The sequence below is a fragment of the Aspergillus puulaauensis genome, chromosome 7, assembly GCF_016861865.1.
Source record: "Aspergillus puulaauensis MK2 DNA, chromosome 7, nearly complete sequence".
Taxonomy (NCBI): Eukaryota; Fungi; Ascomycota; class Eurotiomycetes; order Eurotiales; family Aspergillaceae; genus Aspergillus; species Aspergillus puulaauensis.
The window spans coordinates 2,966,622-2,987,127 of record NC_054863.1 but is presented as its reverse complement, the minus strand read 5'-3'; the positions used below and the strand labels follow the sequence as shown (position 1 = coordinate 2,987,127).

The 20,506-nt window shown below is 51.4% G+C and overlaps 9 protein-coding genes across 9 annotated transcripts; 4 read left to right on the top strand and 5 right to left on the bottom strand.

The window, feature by feature from the left end:
- Window positions 1-1,239: 1,239 nt before the first annotated feature.
- Window positions 1,240-3,112, bottom strand: APUU_71145S (acyl--CoA ligase; the record flags this gene model as incomplete). Its single annotated transcript, XM_041696096.1, has 5 exons — window positions 1,240-1,780; window positions 1,844-2,268; window positions 2,334-2,768; window positions 2,825-2,962; window positions 3,020-3,112. 5 exons carry the CDS (start codon window positions 3,110-3,112, stop codon window positions 1,240-1,242), a joined length of 1,632 nt encoding a protein of 543 aa, XP_041561761.1.
- Window positions 3,113-3,282: 170 nt separating this feature from the next.
- APUU_71144S (MFS transporter) lies at window positions 3,283-4,901 on the bottom strand (the record flags this gene model as incomplete). The annotated part of the gene is made up of 3 exons (XM_041696095.1): window positions 3,283-4,107; window positions 4,176-4,632; window positions 4,684-4,901. The coding sequence occupies 3 exons, from the start codon at window positions 4,899-4,901 to the stop codon at window positions 3,283-3,285; spliced, it is 1,500 nt and encodes a 499-aa protein (XP_041561760.1).
- Window positions 4,902-6,298: 1,397 nt separating this feature from the next.
- On the top strand, window positions 6,299-6,865 carry APUU_71143A (uncharacterized protein; the record flags this gene model as incomplete). The annotated part of the gene is made up of 1 exon (XM_041696094.1): window positions 6,299-6,865. The coding sequence occupies one exon, from the start codon at window positions 6,299-6,301 to the stop codon at window positions 6,863-6,865; it is 567 nt and encodes a 188-aa protein (XP_041561759.1).
- Window positions 6,866-7,533: 668 nt separating this feature from the next.
- On the top strand, window positions 7,534-7,974 carry APUU_71142A (uncharacterized protein; the record flags this gene model as incomplete). Its single annotated transcript, XM_041696093.1, has 1 exon — window positions 7,534-7,974. One exon carries the CDS (start codon window positions 7,534-7,536, stop codon window positions 7,972-7,974), a length of 441 nt encoding a protein of 146 aa, XP_041561758.1.
- Window positions 7,975-8,115: 141 nt separating this feature from the next.
- Window positions 8,116-10,594, bottom strand: APUU_71141S (Zn(II)2Cys6 transcription factor; the record flags this gene model as incomplete). The annotated part of the gene is made up of 5 exons (XM_041696092.1): window positions 8,116-8,247; window positions 8,307-9,400; window positions 9,454-10,203; window positions 10,259-10,272; window positions 10,323-10,594. 5 exons carry the CDS (start codon window positions 10,592-10,594, stop codon window positions 8,116-8,118), a joined length of 2,262 nt encoding a protein of 753 aa, XP_041561757.1.
- Window positions 10,595-12,351: 1,757 nt separating this feature from the next.
- On the top strand, window positions 12,352-12,924 carry APUU_71140A (uncharacterized protein; the record flags this gene model as incomplete). The annotated part of the gene is made up of 3 exons (XM_041696091.1): window positions 12,352-12,354; window positions 12,422-12,623; window positions 12,677-12,924. The coding sequence occupies 3 exons, from the start codon at window positions 12,352-12,354 to the stop codon at window positions 12,922-12,924; spliced, it is 453 nt and encodes a 150-aa protein (XP_041561756.1).
- A 1,692-nt stretch (window positions 12,925-14,616) lies between these two features.
- On the bottom strand, window positions 14,617-15,348 carry APUU_71139S (uncharacterized protein; the record flags this gene model as incomplete). The annotated part of the gene is made up of 1 exon (XM_041696089.1): window positions 14,617-15,348. The coding sequence occupies one exon, from the start codon at window positions 15,346-15,348 to the stop codon at window positions 14,617-14,619; it is 732 nt and encodes a 243-aa protein (XP_041561755.1).
- Window positions 15,349-16,545: 1,197 nt separating this feature from the next.
- APUU_71138S (uncharacterized protein) lies at window positions 16,546-18,612 on the bottom strand (the record flags this gene model as incomplete). The annotated part of the gene is made up of 4 exons (XM_041696088.1): window positions 16,546-17,667; window positions 17,714-17,838; window positions 17,888-18,315; window positions 18,368-18,612. 4 exons carry the CDS (start codon window positions 18,610-18,612, stop codon window positions 16,546-16,548), a joined length of 1,920 nt encoding a protein of 639 aa, XP_041561754.1.
- A 632-nt stretch (window positions 18,613-19,244) lies between these two features.
- Window positions 19,245-20,105, top strand: APUU_71137A (oxygenase MpaB family protein; the record flags this gene model as incomplete). Its single annotated transcript, XM_041696087.1, has 1 exon — window positions 19,245-20,105. One exon carries the CDS (start codon window positions 19,245-19,247, stop codon window positions 20,103-20,105), a length of 861 nt encoding a protein of 286 aa, XP_041561753.1.
- Between the last annotated feature and the right edge of the window lie 401 nt (window positions 20,106-20,506).

Genomic DNA, 20,506 nt, shown 5'->3' with positions numbered 1-20,506 from the left:
TGGAAACACTGGAGGCGGGAATTGAATGGCAGCCATTGGTTTGTCCAAACGGTGCATTATAAGACCCTGTAAATTTGAAAGTGTGGATTCTCACGCTGTCTTCATTCCTCGCGTCCCGATACCGAATGCGCGACCATGGCCAGCATTCATTTACCACACACGAGCCGCTCGAAGCGTGCTTTCGCTTGGACATTCGTAAAAGCTAGAGCTGATAGCTGCAACACTGGCCAATTCCCAGACGTGTTCCATGTCGGGATCGCAAAGTCCGGTGTTCTGGGTCGCAGCCCTGCGCCCACTGCGTGCGGGAGGCTGAAGCTTGTACTCTCCCCACCGAGGAAGGGAGAGTCACTATTACGGAGAGGTAGGTCTCGTATCCTACAGTTCAGTACAAAGGCAGCTAAATAACGCCAGGTTCTTGAACGATTTGAAACTCAAGGCGTCAACAAAGTACGAAACCTTGTCTAGGGAAGTTCGTCGAAGAAGGCATCGGTCACCACTCCGGGACGGCGATGAAGGTATTTGCCCTAGCCTGTCTGTCACTGTTTTGACAGTGTAATAAGGGGCTCGGTTAACGCAGTTGCTATCTGAGAAATCAATACACCAGAGATCAACCAAATTGTCACAGACCGAGACAGCCAACGGGATAGGCTCAATATACCCCAGCGTATAGAAATGCCAGGGTCCCAGGCTGGCGTAGACTGCAGCTCAGAAGATACGATACAGACACCTTGAAGCCCATACTGCGAGCCAGCTCCGCCACTTGGGACTCATTATTCTGATACAGATACGAGTGAATAAAGCGGAGGGGTTAGTGTGGAGGAATTCTGACTTCTTAACTCCTCCAGTTTCGCTCTGGCGGTGCGCATACTAAAGACCAGTCAAGGATGTAACGAGAGAGCGGTCACTCACTATATCAATGGGCTCAGGCTCTGGGTTCTCCAGGGACTCTTCCGTAGTAACCCGCTCTCCCTGCCGCTCCAGCAGAGCGTTCGTGGCGACGGTCGTGCCCATCAGTATGGACATCTAGATATTTTTGATATACTTGATTGTTTTATCTACTATAAGTATTTATAGGTATAAGAGGCTATTAAAAATACTTAATAATTTTATTTCATTTTAGGAATAGTAGTTATTGTGAATAAAAAAATAGAGTTATGCTACTAGACTTGTTAATATAATTATCAGCAGTAATAATACGAAATAATATACTATATATATGTATATATGTATATATACTATCTATAGCATAGAACGACCCTCCTTGGCAGCCTCCTCTCTCAGCACTCTCTTCAGGATCTTCCCACTAGCGTTCTTCGGAATCACCTCGACAAACCTAACACCACCAGCCAGCGCCTTATACTTGGCAAGCTTCGGCGCAAGATACCCCTTAACCTCTTCCTCGGTAAGCCCATCCCCGCTCCCAGGCCTCTTCACAACATACGCCCTCGGCAGCTCCCCATCACCCCTAGAATCCGCAACCCCAATCACAGCAGCATCAACAATCTGCGGATGCGACAGCAGCACGGCCTCCAGCTCCGGCGGGGCAACCTGGAACCCGCGCACCTTGATCAGCTCCTTCCTGCGGTCGACGATGTACCACTTCCGTGTGCGCCCGTCGCAGTACGCTATGTCGCCCGTGTGGAACCACCCGTCTGAATCGAAGGACTCGGCGTTTGCTTTGGCGTTGTTGAAGTACCCTGGTGTGATTGTGGGGCCGCGCACGCAGAGCTCCCCGCGGGTGTTGAATGCGGAGATGTTTTCGCCGGCCTCGTTGACCAGTCTACACATATATTAACTTTCCATATACTATACCATATACAGTAGCAGTGGTGGATGGACATACTTAGCCTCGACATTCGCAATCAACCACCCGACAGACCCCGTATCATCATCCTCCGGAAAGGGAAAGTTCGTCGCAACACAGGTCGTCTCCGTCATGCCCCAAACCTGCGTAAAGGGCGCGCCATCAGAGAGCAATTTCTGGATCCGCGCCTGCACGCCTTTATCCAAGGGCGCGGCGCCGCACGTCGCCGTCCGCACGGACTTGAGGAACGGGCGCGTGTGCGTGAGCTGGTTCATGAGCACGGCGATCGCGATGGGCGGGACGAGACCGAGGTCTGTGATGTTGTATTTCTCAAATGTATCTAGGAAGACGGGGAGGTCGAAGCGGCGCATCATGTACGTGGTGTTGCCGGACTTGAGGACGCCGAAGTGTGTGCTTGGGGCGGCGGCGGCGTGGAAGAGCGGGATGGCGATGACGCGGTTGCTCTGCAAATAATCAGTCAATTCCTTTCCTTCCCTTTCTTTCTTTAAAAGTGGTAGGGGAGGCATACTTCGTACGGCCGCGGATTCACCTCGTAAACGAGTTCCTGCTGCGCAACGAAATTGTGGTGCGTGTTTGTCACGGCCTTGGGCAGGCCTGTTGTGCCGCTGCTGAAGAGTCTGGCCGCAGTCGTCGTCTTCGCGCGATGCTCATCGTTAAAGGACACCCAGTCCTCCTCGCCATGGTTAAACAATTCCTTCCACGACAGCCTACCACCGGAAAGAGTCTGGCCCTGCGTGTCAAAGAAACGCACATTCGCGTCTGGAATCCCGACTTGGTTTGCGGCGTCGATGATCGGCCCGATGATCTCTGGCTCGGACAGGACGAACCGAGTCTCGGACGCACGGAAGTGATGTGCGATTTCGTGCGCTGTGTAGGCGGGATTCGTGCCAGTGAAGATGCCGCCTGCGCCGACCACGGCCAGGACGAGCATGGGATATGAGATCTAGATATTGTCAGCTGGTGTACTTCGTATGGAATAAATGGGTTGCGGTGGCATACGTCATTGAAGGAGTGGATAGCGACACAGTCGCCCTCTTTGACGCCCCATTTGCGCAGGCCGGCGATGAGCTGCCGGACAATTGTGCGTGCCTGGTTCAATGATATCGAGCGAGATGGGTTTGCGACGTCGATGTAGACCTGCATGCATGGTTAGTAGGCTGTAGATGGCTGTTGTGTTACTGGGGTGGGACGAACGGGCTTGTCGGGGTTGTATTGGGGATTTCCGAACAGGTAGCTCAGGATGTCCAGGTACGGCACCGGAACTCGGTTTAGGGGTTCAAAGATCATGATGACTTGGTGAACTGCAGAGAAGAGTTGGAATGTGAAAGTTGCAGAAGTAAAGAAAGTGTTGTTGTCCCCGCTTCGGCTCCTCGGTTCGGCCCAGACACTCAACCAATACAACTTTATTACTTTTATTACTTTTATTACTTTAGCTCTCCAATTCTATATGTAGCGCCCTATAACCGGATTTGAAACCGCGGATGCGTGCGGATAAACTCGCCATACTTCCAAAACAACACCGGACAAGCACACATCGCCAACGCGATAAACGCCAGGAGCGAATTCCCCCATCCCAGGCCCAGCGCCTCATACATCGCCGGTCCAGCAAGGGGAAGCACAGCGCCCGCCAGCGATCTCAGCGCCGTGTTAGCCGCCGTCACAGACGCCGCGTGCAGCAGATACGAATCTACAAGGTACGTGTTTGCCGCCATGAATACAGTCATCAGGCCTATTGCGAACACGCCGGTCCCGATGATAGGGACGATCCAGTGCGTCTTTTCTTCAGCGGCCCAGCCGTACCAGAAGAGGCCGATGGGGATTGTCCACGCGCCGAACATCATCGGCGGGAGACGGGACTCTGGTCTGAAGATTCCTTTTGCGGTGTGTGATTGTGCGATTTTGTTGCCTACGACGCCGCTGACGACCAGGCCGAGCAGACTGCCTACGCCGAACCCGAGGTAGGCGAGACCGGCCAGAGATTGCGAGAAGCCGTACTGGTTCTCGAAGATGCTGGTGATGGTGGTGAACATCAGGTATAGGTAGCCGTAAGACACGGCAGCGAACAGCGAGAAGAGGAAGACGATGGGTGACAAGAAGAGCAGCTTGACAGGCCGCGTGAAGGCGTCGACGAAGACTTGCTTAGGGGTCCGTCCGGTGTCGTGGATACAACGCAGAGACAGGTTTCCGGTCTCCTTGCGCAGTCTGGCGGCCTTGCGTTCGAGCAGCACCGGTGCGTATGACTCGCGGTAGGCGAGGAGGGCTCCAATACTAATCACCCCGGCCTGACTCGTTAGCTGACGTCGAAGTAGTGGTTACAGGGACGCCTGTTGAATGGTTTGGACAGACATACTGTGATCGCAATCACCCAGAATACCCATCTCCAGCCTGCGCCCTCGGCCAGGAATCCTCCAGCAACCGGTCCAACAATCGGGCCTAGGATAGGCCCCAGCGCCCAGACGGCCATGATTCCAGCGCGCTTCTCTTGTACAATCATGTCGGCAATTGTCCCGGAGCCGATCGTGATCGGACACACACCGGCGACACCAGCGAACAGCCGGAAAACTATTAACTGCGGCATGTCCTGTGAGACAGCGCAGGCGATGGTGAACACCAGGAACAGCACGTTGCAGCCGTGATAGACCGGAACCCGGCCATAGAGCTCGGACATGGGCGCGATAATAAACGGGCCGACCACGTATCCCAGCACAAACACAGAAACGACGAACGAGGCCAGCATGGTGTCGGTCGAGTGGAAGTCTTTCATGACGCCTTGGATGCCGGGCGCGAACATGGACGAGGCGAGCGGGCTGTACTGAATTAGTTTACCTCTCTTACAGCGAAGAGGCAAGGTTACCTACGTGATGAAGGTATTCGCAGCCATCAGCACCAGCTGCGCGGCCTTTTTCCCTGTCGGCCAGTTCATCGGATTCGCAGGGTCGTCCGGCCCATCCCAGTCGACCTTTTCGTGCGCGACAACATTCTCGCCATTCTGTCCTTCGCCATTCTGCCCTTTCTCGCCTGTTTCTCCGATTTGTCCCTTTTCGACATCAGCGTCGACACCACTGGAGGCAGCCATTTCTGCTACCGAGCCTCAAACCAAACCAAACCGATCCGATCGATCGACTCCCGACAGCTGGCCGACTCCTATTTATACGCGCAGCCAGAAGCGATGATCGAGAAATACGCAATACGACCCCAGTCTCCAACTTATTCGGATCAGGCCAGAATTGTGCAGGGCAGGGTCCAATGGCAGCCCACAGGGCCCCCTCCTTATGCGGAGATGGACCCCATTGTGAAGCTTCGTATTGCTTCGTATTGCGCCGAGTGGGCCCTGCTCGGCATAACTCTGGGAGCATCTGCCGTTGTGCACAGTCCAGCTGCATAAGTCGGCAGGGTCGGGTATACACCCCGCAACATCCCCTCTTCAAGATTGGGTCGGTGAGTGGGATCTGGAGATGCCGAGCTTAATTGGAGTATAACTGAGTAGTCTCCGAGGCTTATCTAGATGTTTCGGTAGTTGGAACATCGAGAACAGTGATGTATATTTAGTGGAAAGCCCAGCTGTGTTAGAGAGTCGGTAAGCATGAAACAGCCGATCAATAATTGTAGACCCATACCAATATATACTGACTAGCGCGACGGTCCTAGGATGCAGAAATAGCACTGACGACCACAGAACTGCTTGGACCTGGCTAGAAACGCTCAGCAGCGGGGGTAGACATTCATACAACCTACAATTTAGTTCAGTTCATTTCGACGGAAGTATGAAACCTGGGATTGTTTCAGTGGGCAGTTTACACCACTAGAATAGACCTCAACGTGAGGCATTCTTCCCCTTAGCCTGTATATACTGGGGCTTGAAGAGAATAAGTGTCAAACTTGACAACAAGTGCACTGGTCCATGGCCGCTATAGCAGTCCTTCTGTCAGTGCATTATCTTCCCATCATTACGCTAACTTTTTGAATGCAGCTTCAGGAAAGTGATCTAGTATTTGAATGCTTTGAGGTGGCTCAAGATTCTTAGTATTATCGCCATCAACACACAACAATTCCACTGAAGCTCAACGCAGCCCAACAGCCTGGTGGAACGGGGATTTATTCCACTGACTCAAGACAGTTAAATCGGCAGATACAGGCTAAAGGCCGGACTTACCAGATTTCAAGCTGATGTAGACTGGTATTAAATCTGAGTTGAAATCGGCAACATACCCTAATGGCGGGAGAAAAAGCATAATGATTCTCGCATGATTCCATGCTGAATATTTGGGATATTCTTTGGAGTTTGTGTCTCAGCCTTTGTTTAGAGAACAGTCTATCTTATACCAGAATCCCAATGAAAGAGTGAAAGGCACCCGGTATATACGAAACAAACAAAAAGCTGGCTATAAAGAGAAATAGGCTTAAGCTATACGAAATGGACCTCATATAAACCGAACACACCCATAAAACTCTCAATAATCCAGAACAGAAACCATGGCCGACTACCGCCCAGCCAAAATCTTCCAAACCCCCGTAGACGAAGACAAAAACTCCTTCTACTACGGCTCGCACGCCCAATGCATCGGAAAGCTGATGGACGGGCTCGAAATCAGCCCCTCAGGCGTACTGAATGCCCGATTCGGCAAAATCACAGAAGTCGTAGCCCTGAAGCGCTTTATCGGCGTGACCCCGGACCCGCAGGTTCAAGGGAGCGGGAAGCACCATTTTCGGCCGCTGAGGTATAATGAACTTGTTAATATGCAGAGATACTTGGATAGATGCGATCTGAGTGCGCAGCCCACCCCGGAGGTGGGTGACCGCTATGAGGGGATCTGGGCGACGTCTGGTGGCGGTGTTATGTTTGGGAGCGGGATTGTTACCGAAGTGCTTGTGTGTCCGGATATCACGATTATATATATTGTTGAGCCTGTATCGGAGCAGAAGATGATGAAGGAGTTGAGGAGACGGGATCAGGCACGGCTTAGGATGATGGCTGGCAAGAACCCTCGAGGGAATGTTGTGCAGAGAGTAGTGAAGGAAATATTCTCTCTATGGCGTTGAGTCTACTGTTTTCAGTGGACATTTGATGAAACATTTGGTCCCATTCCATATAAATTGTATAATACCTTCAGCGTATTCGGCAAATAAAAACATTCGTTCAGCCTATATTATAAAATAAACATGATAATCCACGATTTGAGTAAACGGTAATAGGGCTTTATGGCCGGGGTATACAATGGATTTCTTTCCAAGAACGAATCGAGGGCATGGAATCAGCCAACGCGTATATGTGTACTACACTCCTACTCATCCCAGCTAATATGCTGGATCTCGCTAAATAGCATTACTCAGTTGCTCTGTACCAAGATATTCGTCTTCGGACATGGCCTTAATATAGCAACTCCAGCAAGGGACCAACAAAGGAGAAATACCATGGAACAGGCAGGGCAATACATCATTGAGGCATTATACAAAGAAATACCTCAGACAGTAGACAATACAACATATAAAGGAATGCAGAGAAACAGTGGTACAAATGGCTACAGCACAATAGAGTATAAGATAAAAACCCCAATATCCACTAGGCAAATACCAAACCAGCTTTACGCCATCCATGGTCATAGCCGAACTTGAACCCTATAATATCATCACTCCTTCCTATCAGACGCCCAAATCTCCCATCAAAAGAACAACTAAACTCGATCAGACTACGCATACATACAGCTACAATGAAACACCCAACAGACAAAGAAAAGATCCCCCTCCTCAACCCCCGCCCCTACTACGGCACCGACTGCATCGGCCGCCGCACCCACGGCCTCGCCGTCTCAGAAGAAGGCCACCTGTACCAATCCTACGGCGTAATCACAGAAATAATGGAGCTCCCGCTGTTCGTGTTCGTCGAGCCCGAGAACGCCGCTGCAGCTGCAGGATTCAAGCCGTTCACGTACAATGCGCTGATGGAGAAGTGCTGTAGGCTGAATATTGCGCGCAATACGGGCAGGCTTGCCTATTGTCCTGTTAGGAGTGGGGTTTGCCGTGGGGGCGTTTGGTTGGCCCCTGCTGGGGATTTGTTGGTTGGGGTTGGGAGGATTGTACAGGTTAATAGCCTTCCGAGGGTTTCGTATGTTTATATTGTTGAGCCGGTGGAGGAGGACGAGGCGTTTTAAGCTTTTGGTCTTAACTAGGCCTGTGACATGATAATAGAGATGTTCCACTTTGGGAGCTGTCGTACGGAATGGGTGGCGTGAAGGGTATCAATGAATTAACTATTAGAATTTAATCGCAAACGAAGGCCGTGTTGGCCGCGCTTAAGCGTATATACTATCATAAAAATCTGACTTCAATGCAAAAACCTCGTTATACTTGTGCCCTTGCATATCGCCAGCACTCATCCCACCTACCATGCAGGCGTACTGCCGCACAGTCCGAGTGAAGTTCTTCTGCTACGTGTTAGAACATGTCATGATTTTAAATACTGCATCATAAAATGGAGGCCTACCTGGAATGATGAATTAAATGTTCGTGTTGCCACCTCGTGGGCTCGAAGAATAGTTCCACAGCCCTGCGTTGCCAAATCACTCGCGCCAACACGGGACATCTGGTCGGCAACGGAGAGGAAATTCAGACTGCCATGGGAGAGATATATGCCGAATACAAATGGCATGAATGAGAGGTTGCTGTCCAGGTCTAGAATGTGGGCGATTGCCTCCGCGGCTGTTATAGAGTTGGCCGTGGTCGTGAACAGGTCTGGCGAAAGAGCACAGCTGGAGGAGTCGATGTTATTACCTTCTGCGTAGAGAAGCATATGTAATACACGGAGTATGTACTGGCTGTATGCAATCACGACATCCGTGGTCGTACAGGCGGGATATACCGGCTGCTCATCCGTGCCATCGAGGGATAAAGGAGCAGTGGGAAAGGCAGACTGCGGCGCCCTCACGGCCCGCAGGACATCCAGGCTATATTCACAGTCAGACAGCATTGTCTGGATGATGCCCGTCAGATAGGCCTCGTTGGGGTTTCCCAGGCGAGGGTGTTGAGCCCGTGAACGCAACTCGAGAATATCCCCGAGTATGGCCATGAGGGGGAGAAAGTAATCCAAGAACCCGGTACCCGATATTCGGATTGGAGGTCCACAGACTCGAGGAGGAATGTCCTCAAGGGGGATACTGTCGAGATTTCTCCATATCCACTCTGGCAATGGATACAGCACTTGACATTCGGAGTCGTGGATGTGTAGGGGCTCCCCGAAGGATAACGCAAAATGTCGATCTAGGGTATAGACTAGCCAAAACGCTCTTCGACATTCCTCGTGCTGTTCTCGTGAAGCAAGGGACATTTGTTGCGATGATGGGGTATCTTGAGCTATTCGTGCTTCGGAATTGAAACCCAGCCTCTTCACCAGGTATACGGCTTTGTTCCACCACCGCATATATTCATATTTGGACTCCGTTCCTGATATCACACATGCAAGCAGGATGTAACTGATCACGTCGTCGACATTCTGCTCGCGGTTACTCTCCGATATTGGACCATAATCCGTCTCGGGAGCTGTTGTACACGGGGAGAGGTCAGGTTCAGCAACCCAGCCACCTTCAAAGAATCGTCAGTTATTTGATACCCTTAGAAGTCAATGATGGTCCTACTAGTGGTGCGGTGCCAGCTATTCGACTCCCTGGCTCGCAACAGCTTTATCGACAACAAATAGAGACGTTGGATCACTTTGGAACGGGCACGGGCATCTCGGAAAATTTCCAGGTTTGCTGTATGCGATATACACCAAAGGATAGTTACCAGTAAAGCAGGCGACACTGGTCGTGGGGCCTTTTGTCGAAGCAGCGATTTCTTGCGGATTATTGCAGTCATAACGTAGGGACAGCGGTCGTGTGAGCCCACGGTGTCTGGATCTGCAAAGAAGATATCAAGTAGACTGCAAGCGTCTTCCGGACTTACGATGCCTTGGAGAGCTGGGAGAACCTGATCTAGGCAAGGATATCGACACGTCAGGCTGTCATTGAGGGATCCATTGCTGGTGGAAAGTGCCGGCAGGTCGAGTGAGAGCGTGCTGTAGCTGGAAGTGTTCGCCTCGCATGGAATCGAGCATTCTGTTGAATGCAGTGGCCGGTCAGATCCTTCAAAAGTGAAGGAAGTGTCTGGCGTGCTACCATGGCTTTGGGAGTCAGTTCCATTGTCGTCCCAGTCCGAAGCTGTGGACAGTGATCCGTTGCTGCTGTGCCGAGTATTATCGTTGGCACCGTCTGATCTTGAAGTACACGTCTGTCTCGTGGTTGATGAATTCGAGCAATGGTTCTTGGAATGGAGTTTGTCCTGAGCAGCCCGGGGCTTGGGACCGCGCCTTTTCACTGCACGCTTGTACTGGCAAGGGTAGTTCAGCTCTGTTTGTGTCAGGCAAAATGCGTAAACAGATTGTGGTTACAGGATAGAGCGTACTAGCACAACGTCCACTGTTCAAAAGATTAGTTCCTGCTGTCAATATCGTGGGTGGACCTCGTACCAGGGAGCTTCACCGCTACACCGAGTGCGAGAATTATTGCATCGATCGCAGGCCCGCTGGACCCTGTCCGATCTATCCAGGGCTTGACCCATATGAATGATCCGAGGAGAGTTAGACATCGTGAGGGCAAGGCTTTGGGTAGCCAGATCGACTAAGCTTTTCAATTGTGGAAAGAAGGCCCTCGAAGAAATCGATGCCGTATTATAACCCGCACAAGAGCCTTTGTCTGGTTCAGGGCAAGCTCTATTCGGACGAATAAGAATTGGCCTCATACGACTATGAGCAGGCTTGACCAACAGATATTAATGGCACGCGTCTAAATCCTTCAAAGGTCAATCGCGCATGCTAGTGCACGTTGATATACATACCCACTCCCTGATTTGGCACTCTTCCGTAGCCCCAGATTAATCTGATTCTGCATCGGGCACTTCTTATGACGCCGGCTGTTTAAAGTCTGGGGAACTGCACCGGAGACGCCGCGTGCAAGCCGGAATTAGGGCATCCTCTCGGTAGTGGGTGGAGCGTTTCACTCAAAGTCAGGACTCAGGGCAGAGTACGAGCCCCGGTGGAGCAACGATCGCTTGAGCAAAGTTCTCAGGACGCGTAAGACCGGCGAATTACCTGGCTCTGAAGCTGGACAGATGGAGCAGCAGCAATCCTCCGTTGTCCGGGCCCAACCATCCGATACAAAATCTGCGGGGCTGCCTTTCGACCGGCGATGAATGGCTTGAGTTTATCGATTGATAGTGCCCGTTATGGAAGGACTCTGGAAGATGTGGACACGGTGGGACTGCGATCAAAGCCATCCTTGCTGATTCGGTGGTATTCAACCCGAGTCTGGTGGTCCCTCGATCTGACAGGAAGATACGAGCCTGTTGTCCCTGGATGCGTGGGATCGTCTTGATCCAACAGTTGCGACATCTTATCCTGTAACCTGTACAGCACCCACCCATGGATCAGTGCTCCTTCCAAGAAATTGAAGCTCCATGGTGTCTTAGAGACTGCCTATCCGGCCGCGTCAACTCGTATCCAAGGTTTGGCTTTTAATATAGACTGAGGGCTGTGAATGGTGGAAAATGCGATCCACTTCGGTCTGTCATTCCACGAGATGGACGATCCCTGCCCCCACGCTGTCTTCTCGCACGGAAATGCCGAGTGAAATCCGTCAGGGACCTGCTGGACACCAAGGGGTATTCTCTGTGTCTTTTCGTGATAGGGCTACAGTGAAGGCGTACCTGTATCAACTAATGCCGGCGTGCGGAGAACCCTGAACCTCATCACCCTGATCGTTCCTCTCAGCCTTCGGGAGAAAGGAACATGGCTCTAACGTGGTTCTGTCCTTCGTCGCAGACGCTAAAGTTCAATAGTTCGGCATGTTCCCTGGCGAGCTGAGCAGGGTCCTCCAAGCTCTCTCGGCCCTCCACCCCCCGATGGCAGTCGTCGGGTGGCTTTACTCCGATCAGACTGTACCAGGAAACTCTACTTTCCCAGGGACTGTCCTCGAATATTGCTCCTCCCCTGGGTGCCGGTTGTTGACGAGAGGGAATGGCATTCGTGTGCTAGAGACCAGTGGGAGCATTAACGATCGACTCACTGCGCACAATCACCGTTAGACCTAATCGACTGATGGTGTAAGATCCACTTGGTGCTGGCTTGTGGGTATACGAACATAGCCCCATGCTCCGCAAATTTATTATTTGACACAAACACAATGTTTGGTCCAAACTTTATCGGGGGACATTCCTGCTCAGGTAGGAGACTGGGCCACATCCAGGACTGTGCGATGAGATCTGAGTCCATGATGAGACGACACTCAGACCCGCTCTCCGGTTTGCTATCATTGACGTCGATGGCGTGAACGGCGTAGGCCTTCGACACGAACTGATCGCAGCCACCACGTTTCTAGTAAAAACTAACTTTTTAATTGTGGTTCGGACAGACCAGAATGATTCACTATTCGTTCGATCTTGCGTTCGCGCAAACCTTGGACACTCCTGTCATTGTCAACCACCAAGGCCATAGCTACTGAATGGTATAAACCCAGGTCCCCAGGTAGGGTGCGATAGCATTTTCACCGAGGACTAACGTTTATCAATCAGCACAAATACTGCGCCCGAGCCATGAGTGCCCACGATAACCCTGCACAATATGTCCAGAATTATATCGGCTACACTTTTAGGGACCATGCCATCCTAGAGGAGGCCGTTGCTCAAACCAACAACAAACGCCTCGGGTTCCTAGGGGACAAAGTCGTGGGATTGCTCTTGCTGGACGCCTGGTACAGAACCCACGACAGCTGTGGTACGTTCTAGCATAGGTTATATCTGGACGTCCGATGGCCTAATAAGCCGCAGAAACTGGGAACTATACATTGCAGCGGTATGGAAGTAATCGGGAGATGGCCGACGAGGCCAGAATCGCCAAGTTTGACCAGTTTATTGAGCCAGACTGTATATTTCACAGGCCGCATTCACGAGCGTATATTCATGACCTTGCCACTGAGGTTGAAGCTATCGTTGGGGCAGTCTGGGTCGACTCAGGCCGTGACTGGGAAGTGACTGGAAAGTGTTATGGGAGGATCAGGGACCACCTGGTGACTTAAAACACCGAGGGCCTCATTTCTGCGTTTCCCGCTTTCGACATTACGATGCTCATCGCATCTAGAGGAATGGTATTACCTCTAGATGCATTTATCAGCCTTCGCCTTTAAGGCTAAAGCCGACATTTGGTACGTTGACAGAATATGTCCCCGTTCGAACGAAGCTTAAGCGCATCACGAACTTCGTGCTGCGCTTAGCATTACTGCCACATCTGCCTAGTACGCAGATGTGGCACATCATGGTAGATCAGGGAAGCCTGCTCTACTAGACTGGTATATCAGAGAAGTCTGGTCTACTAGACTGCAGTAGCATCATGATGTTGACCTAAAAGTGCTGCGCCGTTGTCCAGCCAGACTGTATAAACTGGGGATGTTTGTGTACGCTGGACGGGTAAAATGAAAATCATATCTGGATCGAACTGGTTTTGTAGGCTTTTCGGTAAATAGTCCCGGCCTATGCGTATATTTACACAGCCCACTAGGTAGTGCGTACTACTACCTGTCATTGCAGGTATATACTTGGCAATGGCCAGTGATATTTCTACAGTAGGTCGCACCTGGCTCAAACGGAACCACAGATGCCACTGTTCCTTCAATAGGAAAGGGCAACTATGGTTTATACAGAACGGAGAGTGCCCATGGTTCCCAAGACAACCAAACATGGGCTGCTCCTGCCTTATGCGCGTAGGTAAAGATACAGGTCAGCTGGGAAGGTGCGAACCTGGAACAGCAAAATCAAGAAAGAGCATTATAATAATGTACCTGGAAGCGGAAGGTGCGATTGCCCTCCAGCCCTAACAGACGCCTGGTGCGCTTGAGTAACCGATCCCTGCGGAAACCTGCGGGATCGCGCTCCTTGGTCCGTGTCCCTACATTGTCTCAGTTCATAGGAATATGTGTCTTTGATATCCAAGAGATAGGTCCATTGATGTATAATTCATACCTTCTCCCACCACCTACACGCGCATTTGGAGGAGCGGGCTCCATCCGGTCGAGTGACTACAGGTTTCAGGGCTGAACTTCGAATCACAACCAGGGATTATACAGACTGGATGGGGAAGCTGGTAATTAACTTCAGTGACAGGCGTTTCATTTGGAGATGTCATATTGTAGACGCCACATCCCAAGACGTTAAATACTGTGGATATGTAGATACAATCCGAGTACGGCTACTGACAAGCGGCGGGTTTAAAGTCCTACCAAAGACTCAAAGATCCATGTCCCGTTGCGATGGAAAAGATAGAGCAAGGGGGCAATGGAGCCGTTTAGCAGGTTCATCTATTCGGATGAAGTCCACGAAATTCTTCAGCATCCAGGTCTAATCCCTGTCGTTCGGGCTGTGACAGCAACACAACATCGATGCGGGCGTTCAAACGACATTTGTCATGAGCCTCTTGAGAGTCATCTTCAACGATCCTGGGCGAGTCCGTGGTGTGTATGCAGTTCCTGAAGAGTGTCGCCGACGACATATGAGGAAATGGGGCTGTCGGCTTCGGCAACAACTTCAGATCCACCATCCTCTTTGTAAGGGCACCAAGAACTGAGTACGAGCATAGTTCGTTTTTATTCGAGCTAGAATGGCTTCTTCTATAGCAACCTGATATAGTCTCGGCGTGTAGGTCATGCAATCCGTCGACCAAGGATTGAATGTACCTTTCTCGCTCCTCGTTCAAACGATCTACCACCAGAAACACATTAATAAGGATGTAGTGAAAGATGGGATAACGACAGACCTAATATCCTTGCTGGTAGAGGGAGCCCTTGTGCGGGAATTACAGTCGGATATCTCCTGATAACCGCCAATGTCGTCTGTTCGAAAATCGTCTTCTTTGAGAACACCCAAGAGATGAAGACCCAGTCTCGCATTTCAACCACCCGCTCTTCAGGATGCGGTTCAATGGCGGTAATCCACATGTCGAAGAAGACCTCAACAGCCTTGTAGCACTCAAAGTAGTCCACAAGAACTGCAATTTCGATCAACATTTCTTTCGACACCACTCGAGGGACTTGTCGTGTACGACCATGGATAACCAGCATGAGCAGTAAAACCGCGGTTCCACATGGTTGATCAACTTCCAGCTCTACCCTGCCATTATTCCGCAGCTCAGTACCCTCTCGGAGGTCGCTTTTGAACATTCGTGCAAAGTGTGGACAAGCAAGGGACAGCTGCTTTGAAGAGACCCGAAGTCGAAGGTGTCGCGCAGTCGAGTCCGCATCCTCTGTAGCTTCTGAGCTTTCCTCTTCCATTGGGGTTGATTCATCCAACTCTTCATTGCCAGCGAGAAGGTCCGGCGGTACGTCCTTCAAGTCTGCGGGGAGGCCTCGTGCGATGTTGTTGACCACCAACGTCACGTCGCCATCTGGGTCTATCTCGTAAGATGGATTCACATTTGTTGATTCGTCTGTTGTGTTTTTGATGTCTGCCATCTTGCATCAGACGGAATCCACAGATAGAACGCTGTTGTGTGGGTAGCGCAGGTTGGAGGAGGTGCGGCCGTTGTTTACCTGCCTTGGGCTGCACGTGACCGTTTACTGCTGGCAACCCAAGTGCATTTTCGCCATGCACTTTGGATTTAGGTAAATGACGGGCAATTGAGAATATTACCCGGAGACCAAGTGTTCTGGGTGAGGTCTCCTGGCAGGCTGCTAGGACAAACCCGTTAACTGAACCCACCCATTGCTTTCACTTTGCAACACCACATGGACGCAGAATTTCAATTTGACTCCTCTAATCAAGGCTGTTTATACTGGTACATAGTCAGCTGTATTATGTATTGCTAGGCCCACATATACTTGATAATATGCCTTTCCGATACTTAAACGGCCGTGATAGGGTATCTCTACCAAGGCAGCCTTGAATAGCGTCAACCGCACTGCAACGTACCTTCTTATACAGATGGGATTTTGCGGCTATGGTTAGAAGGAACATTCCAACGTAATAAAACCCTTCGTCGGCCAGGTCAACAGCTTTCAAAAGCAACATCTCCTCCAAATTTTCAGAAAACAATCTCAAACGGCATTACCAATCCCCACAGCACCAAAGGACGACTGGGTCACTGAGACTGTGTGGTGGCGTATCAGAGCCGCATGTATGTTAAAATCACTTTAACTACCAAGTCGCGTACTTATATTGAGTTGAAGATATAGCGCAAGGCTCGCCAATACCACATTGGCAGATATCGAACTGGGCCGGCTACCTTTCGGGTAAATGGTGATGACGGAGGCGAACACAGGACCGACGGTATGCATAATCTCTATACAAAATCAGGAGCACTACTAATTTGATATTCAGCCATCATTAATATGTGGCGGGCTTTTGACGAAGCCCGGGGCGACGCCGCCCAAAGCCTACCGGTAATATCGACTACGTCAAACCCCCCCGGCCCCTGATACCACACTTATGTCGATGAATCCAACCCCCCAATTCCTCGGAGACAAGTAGTTGGACTGATTAAATCCGACGACACGCGATCATACCTACTTTAGGTGTCGTTTTTTATACACTCATTTTTTGTTTATTTTATATACGCTGGGCGCATTTGAGTCGAGTTCTTGCCCGCAATACCATCCACCACATCTCTGAAATTATCCATGGACAAGTATTAATTCATTATCATAAGGGTATTAAGCACTCGTAGAGTTCCCGCCCGCAATATCATCCACCACGTCCCTGAAGTTGTCCACTGCCTCATCCAGACTCGTCGCATTGCCCCCAGCATTGTCCGCCAGACCCCCCAGGACTTCGCCAATATTCACACCCCCAATATCAATCTGATCCAGGATACTCCCCAGATCCAGACTCTTGAGTCCCTGCACAAACCCATCAACCAGACCACTTAAATCGACATTCTTGAGCAAACTGCCCACACCCTTAATAACAGCCCCCCAATCGAGATTCTCAAAGATCGCCCCAAAATCAACCTTCTCCAGCAGAGGACCCAGATTATCGAATATCGCCCCAAAGTCAATATTCGACACGATACTACCGAGATCCAACTTGTCCAGCACAGGCTGGATCTGCTCCGACAGCGCACTCCAGTCCACGCTCTCGAGAATCGTATTCAGCGTCTGCGACAATGCATCCCAGTCGATATCCTGCAGCAGATCCGCCACGCCCTGCAGGAGGCTATTCCAGTCAATACTCTGCAACAACCCTGAAAAATCGATATTCTCCAAGAAGGCACCCAGGTCAAGCTGGGAGAGGATACTCCCTACACCAGCCGCGACCTTTTCCCAGTCAATCCCTTTAAGAAGCGCATTCAGGTCTTCCGATTTAACCAACTGGCCCAGGTTCAAGTTATTGACGATATTGCCAACGTCATCAAAAAGTGAATCAAAATCCACATCTTTGAACAGCGTCGCGAAATCCATCTTGTTGAAGATATCCGTCACGGCACCTATAACGCCCTCAGACCCCTCGCCCATAAAATCACCCAGCGTATCAGTCACAATTTGCAGTATCGGAACACTCGCTGTTATGGTGAGATCGTTCAGCACGCGCTCGAAATACCGTATATGCTCTCCGGCGTAAACGGTCTGGTTCCCTGAGGCAGAGAGCGCAATCTCGCCCTTTCTCAACGAGTCCTTCTGCGAAGACAGGATGGGCCCGATATTTGAAATTGCGGAGTTGATGTCTGCTATCGCCGTGAATGCGACGCTGTTGTTTCCTGGTCGCAGGGTTACATCTGGGAGGAGGGCTGTGCCGAGGACTATATCTTCGGATTTCAGGTTTAGGGTTACGTTGCCCTGTACCGTTAGTGATACTTTACTCAATGAGGGGAAGGATAGGTACCAGTGCAAATGTGACCACAGAGTGGTTTGGCAGGGTTGCCTTGCCGCGCAGATTCGAGCCATCTTCCAAGGCTGGCAGGAGGAGGGCAGCCTCGTCGATTGAGAAACCGCTTAGCTGGTCCAGCCCTATTCAAGTTATTACCAGCACAAAAGGTAAAGCATATCGGGGACATACCATCCAGTTCCACATCTTTATCAAGGGTAATCCCCGCCTTCAATGCCCCGATATACGCGGTGGTCTTGCCAATAGCAGACAAGGTAAATCTTTTCGAGTAAACAGCTTTCGTCAAAGACTTGACAAACTCGTCCTCATCGAGAACAGGCCTGTCCCCGCCCGTAACGCTGATATCCGTCTTGCCCTTGACGGTTTCATCGGGGATGGGGATCGTGAGGTAGTTGACCTCCGGGTCGGAGTCTCTGTTGAAAAGGTTCAGGTCGAAGGCTTTCAGCTTGACGCTTACACCTGGCAGAGGGATCGTCAAGCCGGTGCTGAGCTTAAATGTGACGGCGCCCGGCTTGGGGTTTGTGATATCCGCTGCGTAGACGGGGAGGTTTGTATCCTCCACAAGACGCTGCGCGATAGCAGGGATTGCAACGAGGAAGCTTCAATCATTAGCATGAATCCGTGCATCTGCATCTAGTATGAGGTGCATACAACACCGGCAGAAAGATAGCCAGGAAGATAATCCCAGCTAGCAAATAGCAGCACCAGAACCGCGCACAATGCCGCTTCATCCGCTGCCGCTTGCTCGGCTTCTGCTTGTCGGCTGCCACGTCCTCGATGCGCTCGATCTCTGCGCCCTCGGCACCGGCGGCTTTGGAGGCCTCGAGGTCGCCTCGATTAGCCCCAATGGCTTTCCGTTCGGCCATCCGGGCCTTGTATGCGTCTCCCACCGCCATGGTAGGTGTCGGTGGCTGGAGAGGCTACAAAGAGAAATTTAAAACAAGATGACCTGGCCTGGCTGCAACGAAGCAGGGAAACAGGGACGGGCACGCAGTGGGGTAAAAGGGGGTGACCCTTGCGTTTGACGACCAGAACGGGGCGTTTATTTATTAATCTGGGGAAACGCTTGACTGAATCTACTCGGGGAAACTCATCTATCTACAGTTCGCATATACTGTCCCAGCATTGGATGAAAGGGCGGAATGTGGAGGATCGACCGCACCCCGCTGTCCATGCCCTCGTTCATCTCGCCATGGTTACCCCAGCACTGACTGATCACGAAGCTTTTGGCCCGATAGTACACGGGATTATGACTCGCAAGGATGAATCGAATGCAGCTAGCGACCTCCCTGCATCGCGATTGCCAATCAGGGTCGCTGGGCGCCTCGACGGGCGGCAGCCCGGTCCGCGGCTCGTCTCTACGGCGATATACATATGATGCCGCTGGACGCATCGTCTGATGATATGTTCTCGCAGAGGTTGCTCGTTTTATATGCCACCATGGTCGTCGTGCTCAGATCTCGTTTCTACTCCACTATCTCTAGTCCGTCTATACGCAACCTAACTGCTACACAACCACAACTACACCATGTCTACCTCTACAATCTCCGAGCCGGAGAAGCAGAACCATGACACCGACCTGATTGTCGCCGCCCTGGAAAACCCCCAGCACATCCAAAAGGTCGTCAGCGAAGCCATAATCCTAGGCGGCGGGGCGGCCGCCATCCTGCTGCAAGTCGCCCACCCGGGCGTCGCCAAAGGCGTCAACTACCACAGCAGCTTCGCCACACGCCCCGTCGACCGGCTCCGCACGACAATGACCTACGTCTACAGCATGCTCTTCGGAACAGCCTCCGAAAAGAAGAAGATAATCGAGCTCGTCCACCGCGCACACGCATCCGTGCAAGGGCCAGACTACACAGCAGACGACCCAGACGCACAACTCTGGGTCGCGGCCACGTTATACGGCGTGGGGATCGATATCTACGAGCAGATCTTCGGCCCGATGGACGATGAGCGCGCGGAGGAAGTCTACCGCGAGTATGTCGTCCTAGGAGCGTCCCTGCGCGTCCCGCCCGAAATGTGGCCTAAGAACCGCGAGGCGTTCTGGATATACTGGGACGAGCAGGTTGCGTCGTTTGAGATCTGCGATGAGGCCAAGAACGTCGCGCACGATCTGCTGTATAACCCCAAGCTGCCGTTCTATTTCAAGGCGCTGATGCCGACGCTGCGGATGGTGACGACAGAGCAGCTTCCGCCGAAACTACGCGATGCGTATGGGCTCAAGAGTACCAAGGGGAAGAGGAGGCTTTACAAGTCGACGATGGTGCTCACCAAGGCGACGTATCCGTTTATGCCGAAGGTGATTCGCACGTTCCCGGTCAAGTTTTACATGAAGGATATGCGCAAGCGGATGGCCAAGTATGGCGAGGCGCAGCGCAAGATTTGAGGAGGTCGTTTCATATATATGCTTAGAGTTTCGGGTGCCTGTCATGTTGATTAGTTAACTTAGAATGTCCACTTGTTATTAATTAATTACTCGCATTGCTTCCCTAACGTGGTCTGTCTGAGTCAGGCTGGACCACAGCCGAGTAGAAGCCTACAATTAAAGTAACCGGTGGGCCAGCACGCGGGGTAGGAGTGTACCATGTAGTAGAGCTCAACGGCTCGATCGTTTGGCCAGATCCAGGCGAGATTCGTAATCGCAATCTCGTTGACTGGCAAAGGCGAAGTCAGGTGCGCATTGTGTATGACGTTGAGTGCTGGTGGGAGTCAGTCGGCCTGAGTCAGGGGAAGCCCTAATTCTGCTTTCCTCCTGCCCGCGCATCCTCCATCCTTCATTCCAACCCC